General features: G+C 41.9%; 1 protein-coding gene across 9 annotated transcripts in view; it reads right to left on the reverse strand.

Moving 5' to 3' along the window:
- Positions 1-10,836: 10,836 nt before the first annotated feature.
- The window catches only part of SLC20A2 (solute carrier family 20 member 2), a 110,494-nt gene continuing 105,433 nt past the window's right edge, over positions 10,837-15,897 (reverse strand). For all 9 annotated transcript variants that reach the window (XM_066380424.1, XM_066380422.1, XM_066380420.1 and 6 more), the window contains one exon: positions 10,837-11,218. In XM_066380424.1, the coding sequence (XP_066236521.1) occupies positions 11,054-11,218 (165 nt within the window). In that variant the 3' untranslated portion in view covers positions 10,837-11,053. The remainder of the gene's footprint in view (positions 11,219-15,897) is intronic.

The raw sequence follows: 15,897 nt of genomic DNA on the forward strand, positions 1-15,897 counted from the left end.
AAAGAGTGAGGGTGTGAGCGGTTAAAAGACCAGCAAAGGAAAGAGTACAGTTGTAGGTGAAGACTGGAAGGAAGAGAGTGTGGTAGGAGGAGGCCAGAGCTGGAGGAGAGCACATCTTTGGCTCCTCCCAGGCCTTAGGACAAGGATTGTTGATTATTAGGTCTAGAAAAATGGTAACCAAAGAATGAAAATACCAGTTTAGGGAAAAAAAATGAGTAAACTATGATCATGGCTTACTAGTAAGTTATCTTTCTAAAAGTAGAACCTCTTTTGAAAAAAAACTTTAAAAAAATTTCCATTGATTTGAGAGAGGGGTGGGGACAAGAGAGAGAGAGAGAGAGAGAGAGAGAGGGAGAAGCATCAGCGTGTTTCACTTAGTTCTATTTAGTGGTGCACTCGTTGGTTGCTTCTCATATGTGCCCCAATTGGGGATCAAACCTGCAACCTTGGCCTGCTGTGATGATGCTATGTTTACTCAGCCACTTGGCCAGGGTGAAAAAAATTTTTTAAGCATAGCTTATACCAGACATCCCCAAACTACGGCCTGCAGGCTGCATGTGGCCCCCTGAGGCCATTTATCCGCCCCCGCCACACTTCCGGAAGGGGCACCTCTTTCATTGGTGGTCAGTGAGAGAAGCACTCTATGTGGCGGCCCTCCAACAGTCTGAGGGAGAGTGAACTGGCACCCTGTGTAAAAAGTTTGGGGACCCCTGTTATACACTGGTTGCAATAAAGTCAGTTTAGATGTAAGTAAAAGTGAAAATTGCCATTCCTCTCTCCAAACCTTGTCTACCACTACCAACAGTTTGATAGATATCCTTGGAGGTGTTTTTCAGTGTCTTTAGAGATTACATAAATATCTACGTATAGGCCCTGGCCAGTTGGCTCAGTGGTAGAGTGTCAGCCTGGTGTGTGGATGTCCCAGGTTTGATTCCTAGCCATGGCACACAGGAGAAGTGTCCATCTGCTTCTCCACTCTTCCCCCTCTCCTTCCTCTCTGTCTCTCTCATCCCCTCCAGCAGCCAAGGCTCCATGGGAGCAAAGTTGGCCCAGGTGCTAGAATGGCTCCAGTTGCAACGGAGCAATGCCCCAGATGGGCAGAGCATCGCTCCCTGGTGGGCATGCCGAGTGGATCCTAGTTGGGCCCATGCTGGTGTTTGTCTCTCTGCCTCCCCACTTCTCCAAACAAAATAGAAAAAAAAAACTCAAAACTACATATATGATGTTAAAAAACATCTTATTTCACAATATACTTTGAAATTTAACAGCATTTTTGTTTGTTCATATAGATCTGCCTCATATTTTTCTTATTTTATACGTTAGTGTAAATATGACATTATTTATTTCCCATTTTGCTGTATTCCATTTTTGGCTTTACAAACAATGTTGCATTGAATATCTTTGCCCATTTATTTTGTTCACGTCTGTGAACATTTTCTTAGCAGCACTGCCTAGAAGAAAACTTGCTGTGATGATGAAAATGCTCCATTTCTGCGCTGCCCTAGGTGGTGGTCACTAGGCACATGGCTGTTGTATTAGTGCAGTTCTCTAGGACAGGTTTCTGGAAGTGACTGCTGAGTCATAGGGCGTGTACGTTGGGTGAGTAGTACAGAATTGCTCATCAAAAATTTTGTACCAATTTGTATTTCTACCAACAGTTCTTAAGAGAGCCCACTTCCCCACATCCTCAGTAACATTGAATGTTGTAAAACTTGAAAATATTTACTTGTTTTAGACATAAAACATGATATTTTGTTTTAATTTGCATTTTTCTAATTGCCAGCGAGAGGGCCTGTTTTCATATGGTCACTGACCATTTGTAATTCTCTGATACGGCTGCTCAGATTCCTTGCTAAGTTTCCAAATGAGTCATCAGAAAAAGTAGACATTGCTTTTTGAAAAATTTCAGTGCTGAAGGATTTTCCGTGTATTACCACGAAATATTATTTTTAATACAACCCAAATTCCAACTACTTCTTCTGTCAGAAAATATCTATGAGACCAGCCACATAATATACTTTTATTTTCTCACTTTTTTTGTGGGTTGAACCGCCATTACAGGACATAGAAGTATAACAGGAAAAGAGAGTGAGGGAGGTAAGCAACAAATTCATTCTGTCTTGTTGGCTCCTGTGTCTGGTTAACTGTCTGACTGGATGAACTTGATACACAGCGTGGGAGTGGATCGGATGCTGGGCTGGGCTGACCGGTGCTCCCGTACCTGGATTTCTCCCCGTCTGGGGTAAGTCGCAGGAGTTGGTTGGGCGCTAACTATGTTGTTAGAGGAGTTGCTGTGGGGCATTTCTCCTCAGTCTAGTGTTGTTTAGGGCGGGGCCCAGAAATGATGAGTGCTGGGTCAAAAGGAAATACAAGGAAACAACTGATGAGATGTACCTCTAATTAATTTGTGAGTTACTGACCTGATGAAGTTATATTATGGCCTGCATTAAATGAGAAGAAAATAGATCTGTTTTTTTTCTTTTCCTGTGTTTGTTATTCCAGAGCTAAAGAGCCATATTTCTTGTTGGTATAATCCATTTATGAACATAGGTAGTTTAAATTCAGCCTTTATTCAGAAGTTTCAGTGAATTATATGGCTGGCTAGACTATGTCCTAAGTACTCTCATCATTGTGGGAGTCATAAGGTTTTAGCAGAAGGGAAAGCACATTTCTTGAGCTTGTGTGCCAGGCCCTGAGCTGGTCATCCTATACAATCTATCTGATCCTCACAGCAGTAACTGCGAGCCTCAGGAAAAGAGCCCTGTGAGAGATCCTAGGATGGAGCAGTGCCTTGTTTCTCATAATGGACGTGCTCAGTAGCTCCCTTCCCTCCCCCTCCCTACTATTGTCCCAGCAGTCTCCTCATCTTCCCTGTTCCCCCTCCCGTTACTCCCCTAGTTAGTTTTACAACGCCTATGGCCACTCCTTTATTCGATTTCAGGACACTGCTAGGATCCTCAGTCTTTCCTTTTGAGCCTTACTCAACATAATTTAAATGGCCTTCACCTGGGAACAGAACTAACATTTCATTCAGTGTATATGTGTTTAATGCCAGTGGGCTCTTTGATTCAGTGACTCCACCCCTAGGAATTTGCCTTAGGGAGTCATCATAGATGTACAAAGATTTATATACAAGGTTTCTCATAATAGAAAAAATTGATAGCTGTCCAAATGTGCAAAAAGATGGTATACATATTCATTAAGTGATATATTATTCAGCCATTAACAATCATGTTTTTGAAGAGGAATAACTACTGAGGATTGTTCACAATGTTAAATAGAAAAAGCAAAGTAAAAAAATCTTAATTTTATATACATTTTTTTTTTATTAAGTGAGAGGCGGGAGGTTGAGAGGAAGACTCCCTGTGCACCCCGACTGGGATCCACCTGGCCAGCCCCCTACACGCTGATACCCTGCCCTTCTGGAGCTGCTGCTTCGTTGCTTGGCAACTGAGGTATTTCAGCGCTGGAGGCAAGGTCACGGAGCCATCCTCAGCACCAGAGGCCAGCTTGCTCAAACCATTCAAGCCTGGTTGTGGGAGGGAAGGACAGGGAGAGAGAAGAGGAAGGGGTAAGCAGATGGTTGCTTCTCCTGTGTGCCCTGACTGGGAATCAAACCCAGGACTTCCACATACTGGGCCAATACTCTACCACTGAGCCAACAGGCCAGGGCCAATTTTATTTTTTAAAATATGTGCAAATACTGGAGAAAATGCTCCAAAATATTAATATTTGTTATCTTGGGAAGGTAGACTCATAAATTTTATTTATTTTATACTCTATTTTTTTGGTTTTCTAAAGTCAGTTTCTTTGTCATTAGGGAAAACTCTTGGAATATTATTTGTTTGAAAAAGGCTACAGGCCCCTTGTGGCAGCAGAGCAGGCAGCATTCTAATTGGTGAGTGCACTTGTCGCTCCGCATGAGGTTTTTATTAAATTTTGTAATAATGTTTACACATACTATAAATATTAATTGCTGTAAGAGACTGGGAAGATGTCACAATGTATTGCTAATCCATCATTATACTCTGAGCATCACTGCTCGAGGAAAAGAGGACGATGACTGTCCTAAAGTTTCATTAAGTTACTACAGGTCTGTCCTTAGAAACTCACTGCCACCTTGGCCAAGCCTTAGGTTCTAGAACCTTGGGCAGGAGGAGCTGAAGCCATTTCTGGGTCACCCTATGCTGTTACCTACACAAGCAAGAAGACTGCTCTGTTTTCTACACATAAAGACCAGCCTTTTCCCTGAGACCACAGCCTCTGATTATGTGTGCTGTATGTCGTCTTTGATTCAGGTCCCTCTGTTCATTTCCCTTTAGAAATAAATCCCCTTTTTCTTTTGCTCTCCACTTAAATGTTGGCATTCAGGTTCTATCCTCTATTATTTAACTCTACACCTTGTTGATATGTTTGTATAAGGAGCCTCTTCAAATTACATCTGCCTGTCCTTAGATTCTATCTAATATGCCTCTGGGGCCCTTTCGGAATAAGGATGGTCTGGTAATGGCACCATTCTTACATTTTAAGTTGTCAATCAGAACAACCCTCAGTGGATAGAAGCCAAAAGCTTCATCTTTACCTCTGCAGTCAGTCTCTATCCCAAGAGAAAGAGGGCAGGAGCAGACTCTAACATGCCCAGTTTATTCTTTCCAAATGTACCAATCAGAGGCACATCTTTCCTCTTGTGGAGGGACTAAAAGGATAGAGGCCAACATATGATGCTAAAGGTGGTCCAGTCACATGGAAGGAGATATTTCAGAGTGGGACACAGTGCCCTGGCTGGCTGGCTCTGGTAGAGTGTCGGCCTGGCGTGTGGAGGTTCCAGGTTCGATTCCCGGCCAGTGCACACAGAAGAAGCACCCATCAGCTTCTCCACCCTTCCCCCTCTCCTTCCTCTCTTTCTCTTCCCCTCCCGCAGCCAAGGCTCCATTGGAGCAGAGTTGGCCCAGGCGCTGAGGATGGCTCCACGGCCTCCACCTCAGGCATTAGAATGGCTCCAGTTGCAACGGAGCAACGCCCCAGGTGGGCAGAGCATCGCCCCCTAGCAGGCTTGCGGGGTGGATCCTGGTCAGGTGCATGCGGGAGTCTGTCTCTCTGCCTTCCTGCTTCTCACTTTAGAAAAAAAAAAATAAGAATGGGACACAGCTTTCAGAGCGTGTATATTTTAAGCCATAGCCAGTCCCTCCCAACTCCCAGAGATTTGACTTGTTTACTTAGGAAATATATCCAAACCTTGAAGTTGGGGTGAGTGGAGTGTGGGCTTCAACACGTCTTCCTGGTAATGCTCACATACCCATTCTTCTCAACCTTAAACACTACCACTCCTGTCTCCTGGACAGCTACCTCCTAAAGCTAGCCATTCCCAAAGCTTATCTCCATCAAAGATAGCTCTCCTGACCAAACGTTTACTGCCAGATGCCTGCTGAATACCTCGTATTCTGCAGGCAATTTCCCAATCTAAACCAGTTCTTTTAACCTGACCAGGCGGTGGCGCAGTGGATAGAGCATCGGACTAGGATGTGGAGGACCCAGGTTCGAGACCCCGAAGTCGCCAGCTTGAGTGCGGGCTCATCTGGTTTGAGCAAGGCTCACCAGCTTGAGCCCAAGGTCGCTGGCTCGAGCAAGGGGTCACTCAGTCTGCTGTAGTCCTCTGGTCAAGGCACATAGGAGAAATCAATCAATGAACAACTTAGGAACCGTAACGAAGAATTGATGTTTCTCATCTCCCTCCCTTCCTGTCTGTCCCTATCTGTCCCTTTCTCTGACTCTCTCTGTCTCTGCCACAAAAAATAAATAAACAAACAATTTTATTTGTTTATTTATTCTGTCTTTGTGGATTTGCCTATTCTGGACATTTCATATAAATGAAATCATAAAATGTTTGCATTTTGTTTTTTTCTTCATTTAGCACAATGTTTCCAGGGTTCATCTGTGTTATAGCACATCTCAGTACTTTGTGCCTTTTTATGACTGACTAATTTTTATTACAGGATATACTACAGTTTATCAATTCATTATTTGATGGACCTTTGGGTTGTTTCTACTTTTTGGCTATATGCACAATCCTCTGCCCATTTTTTAAAAAAGATTTTATTTATTGATTTTAGGGGGGGGAGAAAGAAAGGGGGCAAGAAGCATCAAGTTGTAGTAGTTGCTTCCTGTATGTGCCTTGACTAGGCAAGTCTGGGGTCTTGACCAGCGACCTCAGCATTCCAGGTTGATGCTTTATCCACTGCACCACTGCAGGTCAGGCCCATGTTTTTTGTTTTTTTTAAAAAATGGATTGTGTTTTTTATGTTGAGTTGTGTGAGATCTTTATAAATTTTGGGTAGTAACCCCTGGATGTATTATTGGTGTATATGTTCTCCCATTCAATGTGTTGTTTTTTTCATTTTTTTGATGGTTTCCTTTGCTGTGCAAAACCTTTTTATTTTGATATAGTCCCATTTGTTTTAGTTTCCCTTGCCCCAGAAGATATATTAGAAAAAAATATTGCTAGGAGAAATACCTGAGTTTCCTGCCTGTTTTCTTCTAGCTTTATGGTTTCGAATCTTACATTTAAGTCTAATCCATTTTGAGTTTATTCTTGTATATGGTGTAAGAAGGTGGTCTAGTTTCATTTTTTTTCCATATATCTGTATAATATGCCTAACACTATTTTTTATTTTTTTTAGCAGGAGAGAGACAGATAGGGACAGACAGACAAGAAGGGAGAGAGATGAGCAGCATCAATTCTTTGTTGTGGCACTTTAGTTGTTCATTGATTGCTTTCTCATATGTGCCTTGACCAGGGGGCTACAGCTGAACCAGTGACCCCTTGCTGGGTTCAAGCCAGCAACGTTGGGCTTCAAGCCAGTGACCTTTGGGCTCAAGGCAGCAACCATGGGGTCATGTCTATGATCCCACGCTCAAGCTAGAGACCCTGTGCTCAAGCTGGTGAGCCCGTATTCAAGCTGGAGTCTTTGGGTTTTCGAACCTAGGCCCTAAGTGTCCCAGGTCGATGCTCTATCCACTGCGCCATCACCTAGTAGGCCTAACCCTATTTATTGAATAGACTGTCTTTACCCTATTATATGTTCTTGCTTCCTTTGTCATATACTGATTGACCATGTAGGTGTGGGTTTATTTCTGGACTTTCTATTCTGTTCCATTTACAGGCTCCAATAACAGGCGTTTTTGATTACTGTAGCCTTATTCTATAGTTTGATAACAGAGAGCATAATACCTTGGCTATTTTTTCTCAAGAGTGCTGTAGCTATTTGGAGTTCTTTGTGGTTCCATATACATTTTTGGATTATTCTGCCCTGGCCAGATAGCTTGGTTAGAGCATCATCCTCAAGCACAGAGGTTGCCAGTTCGATCCCCAGTTAGGGCACATACAAGACCAGATTGATGTTCCTGTCTGTCTCTTACTCTGTCCCTTCCTTTCTCTAAAATCAATTAAAAACATTACAAAAATTTTTTTTTTGAATTATCTAATTGTGTGAAAAACACCATTGGTATTTTAATAGGGGTTGCATTGAATCTATAGATTGCTTTGGGTAGTATAGAAATTTTAACAATACAATTCTGTCTACCATGAGCACAGTATATGCTTCCATTTATTTGTATCTTCAATATCTTATAATTTTCCAAGTACAGGTATTTTATCTCCTTGGTTAAATTTATTCCTAGGTGTTGTTTTATTTTTTTTGATGCAGTTGGACATTGGGATTTTCTTAATTTCTCTGGTCATTATTTGTGTATAAAAATGCAACTGATTTCTGAATATTTGCTATGCCCCTACTTTACTCAATTCATTTATCAATTCTAGTAGTTTTTTTGATGGAATCTTTAGGGTTTTCTACATATAGTATCATGTCATTTGCAAATAATGAGTTTTACTTCTTCCTTTCTAATTTGGATGCCTTTTATTTCTTTTTCTTGTCTGATTGCCATGGCTAGGACTTCTAATATAAGTGGTGAAAGTGGACATCCCTATCTTGTTCCTGATCTTAAAAGGAAACACTTTTCATGTTTCCCCATTGAGTATGGTGTTAGCTGTGTGTTTGTCATAGATGGCCTTTATTGTGTTGAGGTGTGTGGTCCCTCTATTCTCACTTTGCTGAGTTTTTATCACAAATGAATGCTGGATTCTGTCAAATACTTCTGCACCTATTGATACGATCATATGGTTTTTATCCTTCAATTGGTTTCATGGAAGTTTTAATTTTTATTCTATAGCTTATTCTGAAACAGGGAGGACTTATTTTAAAAATTATTTTGTTGAAAATGAATAAATATATTTAGCTATTTACTCAAAAGTTCAGTCCTTTTGGAAGGTAGGAAATGAAGTAAAAGAACATTGTCTTTTTAGCTCAGGCTCCATTGACCGCCTGTGCTCCACGCAGACGTCCCCAGTGAGAAGAGCCCAGACTTGGGAAGGCAGCAGTCTCCCGGGCACTTGTCTGGGCTCCACACAGCTCTTATGCACAGCAGGGTGATCTGGTAACAAACTCACAAGATACCAGGGACACAGAAGTTAAACCTTGTCCAGGAGGGTTTACATTTTTAGAAGGAGCTGATCAACTCAGAGAGAGGACTCTGGTGTCCCAGATAGAGGATCCCTCTACCAACCTCTCCACCTCCCCTTCCCACATGACCAATCCCTGCCTAAGCTCAGGTCCCTGCCCTCATGGGGAGGGCAAGGGGGAGGCATCTCTCAGATAACAGAGTGGCTGGGACTGGGGGGCAGTGGGCAAAGCTTCTCTCTGCACATTCCCGCGACGTGGTTAGGTGCTTAGTCATTCTCAGACTCAGTGTGGGTGTGACCTTTCTCCCACTTTGCTTCCCAGGCCTCTGCCTTTGCCAGCCTGGCTGCTGGGGCCGGGCCGGGGCTGAGATGGCAGCCTTCCTTCCTGGACCTGAGTCGTTGTCATGTGGTTATTTTCTTCTTTTTTTTAATTTATTCATTTTAGAGAGAGAGTAAGATGGGGGGGGGGGGGAGAGGGAGAGAGAGAGAGAGAGAGAGAGAGAGAGAGAGAAACATGTGTCCCAACCAGGAATCGAATCGGCAACCTTTGTGTATCTGGATGCTCTAACCAACTGAGCTATCTGACCAGGGCTGTTATTTGTCTTATAAATAAATTTAGAAGGAAATTGAACTTCTTCTTGAATTTATGGTTTTATCATAAATGAAGAAATGAAAGGCCTAAAATACCATTTTAAACATTGGAAAGGGCAAATTTCTTTGTAGAGACGAAGAACTGTTAACACCTGGCCAGTTTTCCTCACCTCTGTCGTCTTCCTGGCTCAGGAAGGAACTGGAGCTTGTGACCCCTGCACGGGCTGAAGGAGTTTCCTTCTCAAGCTCCAAGTAGGTATGTTTTTGTTTTGTTTTGTGTTTAAGCCAAGAAGAAAGGATGTCGATTTTCCTGCTAGGTCCTTAGCCCTGAAATCTGGCCAACTTCAGCGTGACAAAGCCTTTCATCAGAGAGTTCATTCCCGACGGGTCAGGTGTGTTCAGTTAACAGTGGGGACTTCTGATGCTGAACTGTGTGGGTCACTTTCCTTTTCTTGCTCATGACCATTTTCTGCACTAACAGGTAATACTGTAGTAGTAAAATAAGGGGAAAGAGGTATTTGAAAACTAGGAGTAACCAAACTGTATAGCTTTTATTTTTGTGGAAACTCTGGACAAAAAAACATTATGTAGATACTTAGAAAACAAACTTCAGAGGCAGAGTTTTGAGGGGCATTTTTTATTATAAATTTAATATGGTTGATTAATGAAAAATCACAATGAAGTACCGAGAAAATGTCTGTCAATATAAAAATTTTAGCAGCATTTCCATAGTTTCAGGCTCTAACATTAGTCATGTTCCTCCCGCTATCAAAAAGAATTCAATGGGACTACAGTAGAGCATCAAGATGTTCAGCTTAGTAAAGGCCTCAAGGAAATCCTCAAATCCAGTGTATTGTCTGGTATTTCAACCTCCCCCCTCCCAAATTTCTAGAATATCAAAGTACTTGCCTCAGTGTTTGAGACAAGAATTCCTTTCTTCTGTCCACAGGGGAGAATAGGAGTGAAAATTAAAACTGGACTTGATATGTAGTGCTCGGTTACACGTCCCCTGTGCATTCTCTACACTGACGACAATGGATGCCCACTGCAGGCCTGAGTGACAGCTGGCACCTGGCAGCAGTGGTGGGGTGGGTGGGGTGGGGACGCGGCAGTGGGACATGACGGGGGCTGGCACCGCCCACACACACTGCGCCAGGCCAGGGCAGGGCAGGGCAGTCTCGCTCCATCCGGGGTTAAGGTTAGGATTAATGTGAAGGGGAGACAAACAGTATGAAAATATAATACTGGCAAACTATTCCCCTGCTTCTTTGGTACTTTCCAAAATTCTCTGATCAAAAAAGCTAGGAAGCGCACACAATTAAAAAATTACAGTTTTAAGTATTTACAGAAGCAATTATGATATATTACATAATCAATACACAGTATATGAACAAACTCTTCAGTGAAAGCACTTGTGAACTCCTGTTCCAGTATTATTCAATAGCACTATGACACATACACCCTCTCCAATTTGTATCTTCCATCCTCTATCTCAGTTAGCTTACTAACTGAGTTATTCATTATTCAATGGGGAAAACAGCACTTTCCAACCTACACTTTCCTTTTAAAAGGTTCTCAAAACTAGCCACTGAAATCACTATGTACAAAGATTTGTTGAATACTGAATTCTAGGCAATTATCTCCACTCCCATTTTGAGTATATTTGAAATAATGCTACCTATTCTATGTATACAGTATATATTTAATATATAAGTAACTGCACCACGTCATCACGACACCAGTTTAATGCACAGTATTATGTACAGTAGTTAAGTTAGCTCTGGAGGATGGCTCCCTACCTAGGTGAACATGTGGTCGGAACCACCTGCAGGGGCATGGAGAAGCCGGTTGGGAGACAGCCCGTGCACGGGCGGGGCGCGTGTGGCACACGCCCCTGCACTTCCCCACGCCAGACCACCCCCTTCCTACTGGCTGGAGGAAGACCAATCACACATAGGGAAGGACCCCGTACATGAGGAGAGCCATGACAGCAGCACTGAACAAGCCAGCCACAGGGACAGTCACAAACCAGGCCAAAAAGATGTTCCGGAAGAGGCGCCAGTCCACGGCCTTCCGGGAGCGGATCCAGCCCACGGCCACCACGGAGCCCACCTGTAGGAGCACAGACATTTTAAAGTAAAAAGAGGCCCATAAATTTTAAGGTGAGACACAAAATCTACATTCAACCAATGTATACTGGCTAATTTCAAATAAATTATAAAATAACCAATACTTTCCCTTAAATTTGCTAAAAGCTTCTAAAATATTTAGTTTATGCATAATTACTTTAGGATTATTCTATTCAGTATACAGATCTGATGCACTTTTCCACCTCTATATTCTGTTCTATTTGAGTGGAACTTGAGCCAAGTAAATGTTTTCTATGCTCTCTGTACCTTATAAACTTTGAATGCCCCTGGTTTAAATACTCCCTATGTAGGACATTGCTTACTATGGTATGTGAACCTGCTTTAATTACATAATGAAATGGCAATTATGGGTCCTTATCTTAGAATAATAGCATCATAAAATGTTGGAGCTGGATAAGACCTTTGAGAATGTCAGAGCTCGAGGCTTATTTTACAGAGGATAACACAGGCCCCGGGGGCTTGCGCTCCAGGGGATCCCATACACCTGGGCAGACTGAGGGCTAGAACTCAGGCCTCCAGACTTTGAACTGGTTTTCTCCGTTATTGCAAACTGCCTTGCAGTCTTTACACGTTAGCTAATTTTAATAAATAAAATAAAATGGAGCATAAATATTATTGGAGCTAAACTTCAATCCTGCCTCATAGAGGCACGACAGATACTTGAAAATTAAAATTTTAATATTGATTTAAATATTTTTCTAAATACTTGCAATTCATTTTATGGGTTTGCTGAAAGTCTAAAAAGTAATAAAAGACACTTTTAAGTATCCTAAAAATCCTAAGAAAGTGAAGGCATCTCACATCTTGCTCAGGCTCTGGGGAAGCTCGGGGAGTTTAATGGGGTGCCCTTGGCCACTTGGAAGGGGGCTCTTGAAATCTCCATAAAATAGGCTTGTCTCTAGGACCCTTGACTACTTCAGATTCAGCAGTGGCCAGTGAGACTCAAATAGCAACCGGGGTCTAACCACAGAAAAATAGCTTCAAACACTTAAAGCTGTTTTATGGAAGCAAACCAGAACACCAAAAACAGCAGCATATTTAAGGGCAGTTAATCTGCCGTTTTGTTAACCCAAGCCCTCAAAAGCACAGGCCAGCTGCTGAGATTCTCGTTACTCACTCTCCCAGCTGTTCTGGATTACCTTCGCAAGGAGAGAACACTCGAGTTTCTATCTTATCTATGTACTCTTCCGTTCTTAGAACACTTTTTTTAAAAAGCATAAAGGTAATAAAATTATAGCAAGTTTATGTGATAGGAGGATGGACAATCACCCAGAACCCAACTACTGTCATATTTATACCCTTCTAGTGTTTTTTTTTAAATAAATATACCTTTATACACTATTTCCTTTCATTAAAAAAAAGTTAACATTTTCAGCATTTTCCCATAGTACTCACAGCCGTTATGATTATTACCATGTAAAATGGTATACACGTTAGGTGGCTGTACCTTAGTTTATTTAACCATTTCCAATCTGCTTCTAATTTTTCCCTCTTAGAAATAGTTTTATGATGAACATATTCACTCATATAGTTTATACTTAGGCTTTGGAGAATAGTATTCCCTTAAATGGATTATTTGTTAAAGGGGGCATTTAAAAAACACCTTGAAATGATCTCAAACTTAGAGAAAAGCTGCAAGAACTCCCATACACTCTATTAAAATTGACCAATTTTTAACATTTTGCCACAGCTCTAAAGAAACATTCTTATACCATTAAGAATCCTGTTCCTCAGCGACTTCCCACTTCCCTTCTGCTAAAGATTTAGCAATCCAATCTTTATTGTTAGGGTGGCAAAATGGTGATTTCTTTCTTTCTTTCTTTCTTTTTTTTTCCTGAAGTTGGAAACAGGGAGGCAGTCAGACAGACTCCTGCATGCGCCCGACTGGGATCCACCTGGCATGCCCACCAGGGGGCGATGCTCTGCCCATCTGGGGCTTTGCTCTGTTGTGACCAGAGCCATTCTAGCACCTGAGGCAGAGGCCACAGAGCCATCCTCAGCGCCCGGGCCAACTTTGCTCCAATGGAGCCTTGGCTGCAGGAGGGGAAGAGAGACAGAGAGGAAGGAGAGGGGGAGGGGTGGAGAAGCAGATGGGCGCCTCTCCTGTGTGCCCTGGACGGGAATCGAACCCGGGACTCCTGCACGCCAGGCTGACACTCTACCACTGAGCTAACTGGCCAGGGCCTGCAAAATAGTGATTTACCAGCAACGCCTTCCCAAGCATCAGATCGAAAGTTACTTTGAGGAAGACCTCCATCTCCTAATCCACTTTAGGACCTCAATCACTGCCAACTCGTTTTACAAACAGAAGCAAATACAGAGGTCATCCATAATCTGTGAATTTCAGCATACCACAACAATCTTGTAAATTGTTCTTTTTTGGTAACCAACAAAAACACATGCCACAGTTGCTATAATTTACATATCTTTAATTATGACTAAGGCTGAACTTTTATTCTAGTTTACTCCTTCTAGTCTTTACATATAAAAATTGTCTCTGTGTATTTTGCCCTTTTACATATTGGAATCTAAATGTGACCCTTATTTATTTATGTGTGGTCTTTCCTGAATAATAATATTAGCTCTGATATTAAATGGAAATATTTTCCCAACCCAGTGTTTTGCTTTGTCTCACGTTCAAGTTTCTACTTTCACACAATTGGATATGCTATGCTTTTCTCTGTGCTTTATCTTTAGCTTGAATATTTGATAAATACTTAATTCTAAATTCTCTAAAATAAAGTTTTATTTTAGTCTAAATTTTAAAATATTTAAAAATGTTATTTAAGCCATCAGATATATGTTCATATCGTTGAGAGTTGTGGATCTTCATTTTGTTTTTCTAGCTTGAGGGCCTGTGGCCTAACATCCCTTACTGGCTCACTTTTCCCTTTCTCAAACTATATGCTTGTATGTAACAGGTTCTCTCTCTCACTCATCTACTGTTTTTATGCAAGTATCTAACTACTTTTTATTATTGTGGTAAAATAAATATACGTGACATAAAATGTATCATTTTAACCATTTTTAAGTGTACAATTTGGTGGCATCAAGTACATTCACACGATCGCCATCCACCTCCAGAGCTTTGTCATCATCCCCAACTCTGTCCCCATCAACACAACTCCCCACCCCTCACCTCCACCTATTTTTAACTCTGTTTCCTTCTAATATACTTTCTATCTGGCAAGGCCAGTTCCTCCTCCTCACTTTTTTATTTTTTAGAATTGTTTCATGTTCTTGCCAACTTACCCTACCAAATTAACTTTAGATTCATTTTGTAAAGTTGTAAGGAAAATTCAGTTGGGGTTGTATTTGAGGAGAACCGACATCTTTACAAAATCTAGCCTTCCCATCCAATAATACAGCATGTCTCCCACACAGGTATTTCTTTCCTGTGTTCTACCTTCCCTCTTAGGAAACTGAGTGTGTTTCCAGCTAAGTGCCATCATCAGGCACGAACAACAGCAGAATTGTTGAGAAGTAGGGGAACCAGATAGCAAGAATTAGAAAATTAAATAAAAAATTATAACCCTAAATTTTAAAATATTATAAACTGTTCCAAATCTAAAGGCTAGTTGAGTAATCATCTATGTCATCAACAGAGATGAACAATGTGAGTAATTCACAAAAAAGAATAATCCCAAACCACCTCAATATGGAATTAAAACATTTTGGGTAACAACACTGAATTCCTATTAAAGAGCTCACAAACGGCTGTCTGTATTAAACATTGGTACACTTAGAAGGAAACATGAATAACTGAATCTACCCAGAGAAATGCAAGAAGCTCACTGTACACAACAGTTTCTATGTTTCTTCCTGCCAAGTTCTCAACTTTGCCCACCTTCTAATGGAGGTGGCTCTACGCAAGAACCTAACAAACAGATGGGAGAGGAAGCAGAGAGCTGGAAAAACCAAACACAGGCTCTAATTATTCTGGAAAATCTGATGGGATTGTTATGACTTTATGTGGACACCGACACCCTCTGAATGTTGCCAGATTCACAGCGTTGCTCACATAGGGCCTCGCTCCTAATGCCATCCCTGTTTCTCACTCTCCATCCTCTGTTTGCCATCGGGACTGCCCATCCCTGTTTCTCACTCTCCATCCTCTGTTTGCCATCGGGACTGCCCATCTCTGTTTCTCACTCTCCATCCTCTGTTTGCCATCGGGACTGCCCATCCCTGTTTCTCACTCTCCATCCTCTGTTTGCCATCGGGACTGCCCATCTCTGTTTCTCACTCTCCATCCTCTGTTTGCCATCGGGACTGCTGCAGCAGAAGAAACGTGCTATAACAGAGTAAGTGTTATGAGGGACGGCAACTGGGAACGCTCCTTAGCACTCCCCTTATCTGGCCTTTGATGGACGTCTCTGTCCTCTGCAAGTTCTTCAGAGCCAGGTTCCTGGCCTTCGGTTACTGCAATAACTAGCTCTGCGCTTTGTCCAGAAGTACACGGTCAATAGCACTGGACAAACTGACTAGAATCCAAGTTGAGCTCGTCTTAAGTCTATTTGATAGATGAATCCACCATGGTTCCATGTTAAGGAGACTTATTTTAAGTATCACAAGCTATTCTAATACTAATCAACAGCTCTATCCGTGGAAACAAAACCTACCATAGGATTTGTATAGCTA

The sequence above is a fragment of the Saccopteryx leptura genome, chromosome 4 (genome assembly GCF_036850995.1).
Source record: "Saccopteryx leptura isolate mSacLep1 chromosome 4, mSacLep1_pri_phased_curated, whole genome shotgun sequence".
NCBI lineage: Eukaryota > Metazoa > Chordata > Mammalia > Chiroptera > Emballonuridae > Saccopteryx > Saccopteryx leptura.